Consider the following 6,253-nt stretch of genomic DNA (forward strand, 5'->3'; position numbering starts at 1 on the left):
ATGAAAACTGCGCTGTATGCCCCTCCTCTTGGAGCATTTGTGCGGTCACTCACAACAGTGATGAAGGTCTAGAATTTTTATCATAATGCCACATAATACCATTCACTAACACCAAAAAAGTATCCACCATGATCATCATAAAAGACAGCAACATCAGTGTTGACACTGATGCTTCACTACCGTAGAATCATAAGGTTCATTTGATTATATTTTAAAAACCTGGAGCGAAAAGAAGAGAAAAAGAGTGAGGGAAGGAGGGGACATAGTGCTGACCTGTGTCAAGCATTTTGAGGTGCCTACACCACCAACCGCTCAATCAGACAATCTGGAAAGAAACTGACAGCACGAACGACACTGACATCGATTAACCGCCGTTTCTTGCAACGTCTCCAGCCAAGCACAGGCGGAGTCACGAGGACCCCATCCTGGAAGGCGTACAACACCAAAAACACCCAAACTCTTTGTGATCTCTTCCACGCCTTTCTGCCAAATCATGCCTTGTTCACCTCGCGGTTTGCGCCATACTGAAGGAGGCACGGAGAACACTCGTCTCGGTAGACGGCCGTTTGGCATGAGTAGCACATGACCGGGACATCGTAGTCGCTGATGCTGGATTTTCGCCCCGAGTAAAGTACCTGCCGCACAACCAAATATACGTTTTCTAATCACCTCGTTACTAACGCTGACGCCGTCCAAAACCAGTCACGCTTCCGGGGCATCGGTGGTCTGTTCTTTTTGACAGGCTTGACGATCAAAAAATGCCCCGGAAGTTTGTGAGCATAATACGTTCTTTGTATTCTCAGAATCCCGGACGTGAGTATACGGAGAGCTCTCCAAAAGCCTCCGTACACAAAGTGGTGTCTGTCAGGGGTACCCACTATCTCCATTCCTATTTAATTTTGTGGTCGATGATATAATGAGACGAGCGCTGGAAAGTCTCCAAAACCCCGGTGTTCAGATGGCCGCTGACGAGAACCTTGTCGAGCTGGGATATGCAGACGACATCGTTCTCGTCTCCAAAGACGCAGGTATTTTTGGGTGAACTGGCCTAAGTCATCCCGTTCTTTGGTTTGCACTTTGCACCCACAAACTGTAAGGCCATGCTCATGGACAGGCAGTGACTGGACAGGTCACTTACAATCCAAGGAGGCGCGCTGGAGGCTGTGTAGCGTTTTACGTATCTTGGGAGTCGTATCAGTTCCAATCGTACTGTGAAAGATGAGGTCAACGCACAAATCAGTAAGGCTCGGGTCGCGTTTCCTAAGTTGAAACGCCTAATGCGTCAAAGCGGTATATCCCTGAATCTCAAGGGACGTGTGTATCAGACTATAGTACGGGCTGTTTTGTCGCATGGCTGTTCGAGTAGCGGAACGGAGACGTCTTCAGGTGTTCAACAGTCTTTGTCTCAAGACACTAGCTCGTGTAGGTTGGTGTCGGAGAATCCGTTGCGGGGTAATCAGGAAGCAAGTGTTTGATTGTGCAAAGGGAACGCTCATGGAACTTCCAACCATTCGATGATTATGAAAACTTGTCGGTTTGAGCATCCCGACACTATGTCAGTCTTTTTGCCTTGCATGGGGCGCCATCCTTTGACGGTTCAGCGTGGCTTGCTGGTGGATGCTTATGGTCCAGCTACCTTCGGAGAATCTATCGCAAAAGAAAACGTTCATTACGGAGGTCTGACGTCTATATCGTTTGGAATGGTTTACACCGTTCGAGGACAGCAGTTCCCGATTTATTTTGCAGAATATAGACAGCCAATCTTTCAGCAGCTTAGCCTGCTTTATCATTTGGCTGTTCGATATGGTATCAGCACACGCATTTGGCGTGCAGTGGTGAGAGTTGAACGAACATATTTTTTAGCGTCTCCATTGGCGGACGTCATGGGCCTAGAACCCTATCTCGCTTTCGAAAACTGCACCAGGTGAAACGACGGAATAACCGCAGCAAGCAGACAATACGCATGAAAATTAATCGATTATTTTCGCAACAGGCTGCAAGTTTATATGCGCACAGCCACCTGATGTACACGACTAATTCAACCAACTGAAACTGCCGTTGTAGATGGTATCTTCAAATTCGGGGCATTCAGTTCAGCTCGGTTCTTCAGTCCACAAACAGCACACGAAATGCAGGGGCTCCAGCGGCAACAGTTCCGCTCACCCAGGATAGGGAGATGCAGGGAGCGAGGGCCATGCATTGGGGGTGATGACCCAATCCCTTCACTGATAACAGATACATCTGTTCGTCCCGTACGACAGGAAGTGAGAGCTACGCAGTGAAGGTGAGAACTTTCGTGAAAGACCGCCAAAGAGTGCTCAACAGTCATGTCGTTCAGCGTCTGTCTCAACCCGCGGTCCGCATTCGCGAAGACGCCAGATAACAACGCAAATCAGTTAAGCGGTAAAGTATCTTATACTTCGTTACCAAGTTATGAAGTCTTTAGGTCGTCTCTATCCGACACAAGACGGGGAGAAAATGGCTCTATGAGGCAAACGACCCTCTGGTACACGTAACAAGACCTAACCCGTCTAACCGGTGGAGTGTGATCAGCTCATCCATCAAGGGGGAATGACCTCTCTCGAAAACAGTCTGGCGTACCTTACAACAACCAGAGCCACGCACTGACGGTCAAACATGGAGAGAATTCAGAAGTCCTACACAGGCAGTGGCCACGTCTCCTATAGATAGCAGATAGATTAGGAACTCAAAAAGAAAATGTAACAAAAAGGTAGTCTTGCCTTACATACTGGTGGTGAACTGGGGAAATGATTGGCCGCAAAGAACTACGCATCCACAGGAGGTGCATGAGCCCCTATAAGATAGAGGAACTTAGAACAGATACCTTTCGTCGCCGGATTATGGCCGTTTCTGACGATCAAAAGCACATCTGAGATCCAGATAACCGATCGGTAATGGCCTTCGGAAGGGGTGACATAGTTTTAACACTTTTTACAAAGTGGAGATATGATCAATGCAAACGGAGCGAGGCTTAGCTCGATTACCGTGAATCCAATTCTTTCGGTGATGGATCAACCCACGTACAACAATACAAAACAGCACCTTGGAAACTACGACCACTGGACTGATGCCCCGGTGGTTTTTGCGTGACGTCCATCCACCCATTTTTAATATGGGAACCAACATCGAGGAGCTCCATTCCGTCAGCGTTCTTTCTTGACCCCAGATATTTTGCAGCAAAGTAGTCAAGATGGCAAAGGCACACTCACCACCTTTGGAAAGAGCAAGATCCAAACTATCTGGACCAGATAGTTTTTTGCAGTGAAGCAATGAAATTGCACAGTGGACTTCTGCCGACAACTGGTACTCACGTTCCGCTCGGGTTCATTTGGTCTTTCTAGAGAGTGAGTTGATAGGACCCAGCTACACCGTTCTACAGAGTTCAACTCATCGTTCGAGACAACGCATCTGCGAATTAAGTGAGATCTTATCTTTTTCGGAGATCGTCATACCAAAACTCACCTCCTCGGTCCAGTTGATCGTAACAGGTGGAATAGGGTACGATTGTTCCCCCGTATTAAAAGCCTCCATCTTCCTGGCTCTTGCAATTCACCAACGCCCTAGTAGTCCTTCATAGCTGTTGATCATGAGATAGCGTTCACTGGCGCTCACCTTGAAGAGACGGTCTCAAAGAATGTGATCATCGCTTCTTTCACTTTTCCTCAATATCACCCGTCAGAATTATGATACCTGTACTTCTCGCTGAACGCCAGACCTCGATAGAAGCTGTCTTTTTCAGCCTCAGAGCTGCCGTTCGTCGCACATATGCTGACACAACAAACAAACGCCATTTATCACATCGAAACATATGGATCTTGACTGGAATAGTCAGCCTATCAGCGCAGAGACGGCTTTACTGGAAGCCAGTCCAGAAGGCGCATTTGGTCCCGGGGCTAAGTACCGCTCAAGCATCGAAGATAACATAGTCATTGTACCAGGACCACCAGATACCTGATAAGAAATGTGCGAGAAATTCGGATTGGTGCCGAGCAGAGTGAGATATATGATCGAACTGGGGTGCTGTTAGTGTGTTTCGAGGACACAAAATACATCGACCGAAAGAGAAAACAAGTTCTGTACAAGTGTCTGTTGGTCAATGTGACACAGAGTACGGACGTTGAAAGCAACAATGTGCAACGGGTTGCTCGAATCTAACGGATCTATTTTTATTCACTTTACTGACCAGAAACTGACATAGGTGATTGACAGTTAAATGAAGTGGAAGGACTTCGGAAAGGGACATGTGGACGTGAATGAAGACCCGTAAGGGCGAATGATACTTCCCTATCGCCCAGACCGAAGAAGGAAAGTTGGTTGGGGTATCTCACCTTAAGCCTTTAACTCAAAAGTCTGAGCCGAAACGCAATAGGGAGATGTAGGGTTTGGTTCGAGAACTCCTTCCCGAGCAATTGAGTCAATGTCTGGCCTGATTGAGTGCAGCAGGCTGACAATATCGTCTGACTCCTAATGCGGCTGCGCACAGTAAGCGCATACTGAGGATCACTGGACTCTGGTTTTAAAGGTATTTCGACCGCACCTAAGAATGTGCTGGCGAATGTGCGGCTTTTAGAGGCAACCTGTTCTAATCCGTCCTTCCTTGGGGGAAGGGAGCACCGCTGCTTCCATGAACATAGATACGCTGGTCGCCTGCGTTACACCTTACTGCCTTCACACTCCTGCCGCAGAGGACAGTACGACTTTACCCCCAGACCGCCTCGTAGCGCGATTACTCATAGTACGAGGGCTTGTTGCTCTTCGCAGCATCATTGCATCAGAGAAGTCTGATCACCACGACAGGGTGCCAGCTTTCAGTCTGGACTTTCATCCTCTCTGAACTACCAAAATCCTCATGGTTGGGAACCGTTTTTCTAAAACATGCCATATTAAACGTTACCCTCAAACATCAAATGATTATTTTTCGGAGAGAACAACTTCGCAGACCCGGACGGCTCTCAGGTTCCAGTACAAGGAGGCTCAATATGCCCAAATTCTTTCCTTCCTGGAGTCAACTCCAACTGTAAAAAAAACTGCTTACTTGTACACACACGAATTACAAAATGATGGATATGTCATTCGCAGGAATTAGCCCCTTTCGGTTGATTTGCTGACTTGCTGTAAGGGCATGCGAGAAATGTCAGGTAAATATACTGTCAAAAAATTCTGACCTCATGTCGTTGATCCCTACACTTCCCGAGGTGTTTTGATCCCAGACAGCCAACACCTCAAAAGGGGGTGCATTTGTACGACGTGTTTCCATGTGCATGTGCATACAAAGACATGTGCCCAACTGATGTTCGACTTCAACAAGGCTGCTACGAAGTCTCAGGATTTTCGTGCCAAACAGTTTCGACAAGCAGTAAAAGGAAGTGAGAACAATAAACTGTCCATAGAAAAAAACATCTACCCATGCAACCTGTGTATGACGTACGCATCGTAATACACAAGCAAAACTACACCAATGGGTATCACCATAAACAGTAGAACTCCTCACCTGAAAAAGTGGATGGAAGTACAATTCCTCTGCGGATGGACGAAAGCAGGTCAGTGGTTGTATACAGGCGCTAATGACTTCACGGAGTGAGGGGTTGAGTACTTTATCCATGATATCGGGACCTTGTCCTGACATTGTCTTGGCCGCGACTTGCATCACTGTCTCACATTCATCGTACGGTGTACGATTTGTCATCACCTCAAGCATGAGCATACCAAAAGCGTAAATGTCGACCTTCTCGTCATATTTTTCGTCAAATATCTCCGGAGCCATAAAACCCAGTGTGCCTGTAGGGTGGGAGCAGTGCAAGAAGCAGTTGAGTGCCATATGGGTTGAAGCAAGCAAACAATCGCCGCGATAGACAAAACAAAATTGTATCGATGATGAAACGGCTACCTAGTCTTTTCTTAAAACATGCGGAATACACGCGCGCTTTTTGAAAGGTAACATACATGGCCCGTGTGCAGCTAAACAAATAAGATTGCTTAGGTAGCACATAGGTGCGAACATGTTCGAGTTCAGATGGGGCAGTTAGCGTTTTTTCTGTGGAGTCTCAGATCATACAAACAGAGAAGGGAATTCGATCTCCAGATCGAAAGAGACGATATAATTTTAAGTTTAGTTCTCGCCTGAGATGTGAAATATCCATGAGATCATGCCAAGAATACAACTCAAACATGACTTGCAAGCCGGATCTGAAGCCAGAAACTGAGAAAAGAAAGGGATGCCGAAGAATATATA

At 46.9% G+C, this 6,253-nt stretch overlaps 1 protein-coding gene across 1 annotated transcript in view; it reads right to left on the reverse strand.

Moving 5' to 3' along the window:
• T265_14606 (hypothetical protein) overlaps positions 1–6,253 on the reverse strand; it is a gene marked incomplete at both ends in the record, with an annotated part of 95,689 nt that overhangs the window by 68,075 nt on the left and 21,361 nt on the right. Inside the window, one exon of the mRNA XM_009174390.1 lies at positions 5,513–5,799. Within this exon, the coding sequence (XP_009172654.1) occupies positions 5,513–5,799 (287 nt within the window). The remainder of the gene's footprint in view (positions 1–5,512; positions 5,800–6,253) is intronic.

This window comes from Opisthorchis viverrini (assembly GCF_000715545.1).
Source record: "Opisthorchis viverrini unplaced genomic scaffold opera_v5_226, whole genome shotgun sequence".
In the NCBI taxonomy this organism is placed as follows: Eukaryota; Metazoa; Platyhelminthes; class Trematoda; order Opisthorchiida; family Opisthorchiidae; genus Opisthorchis; species Opisthorchis viverrini.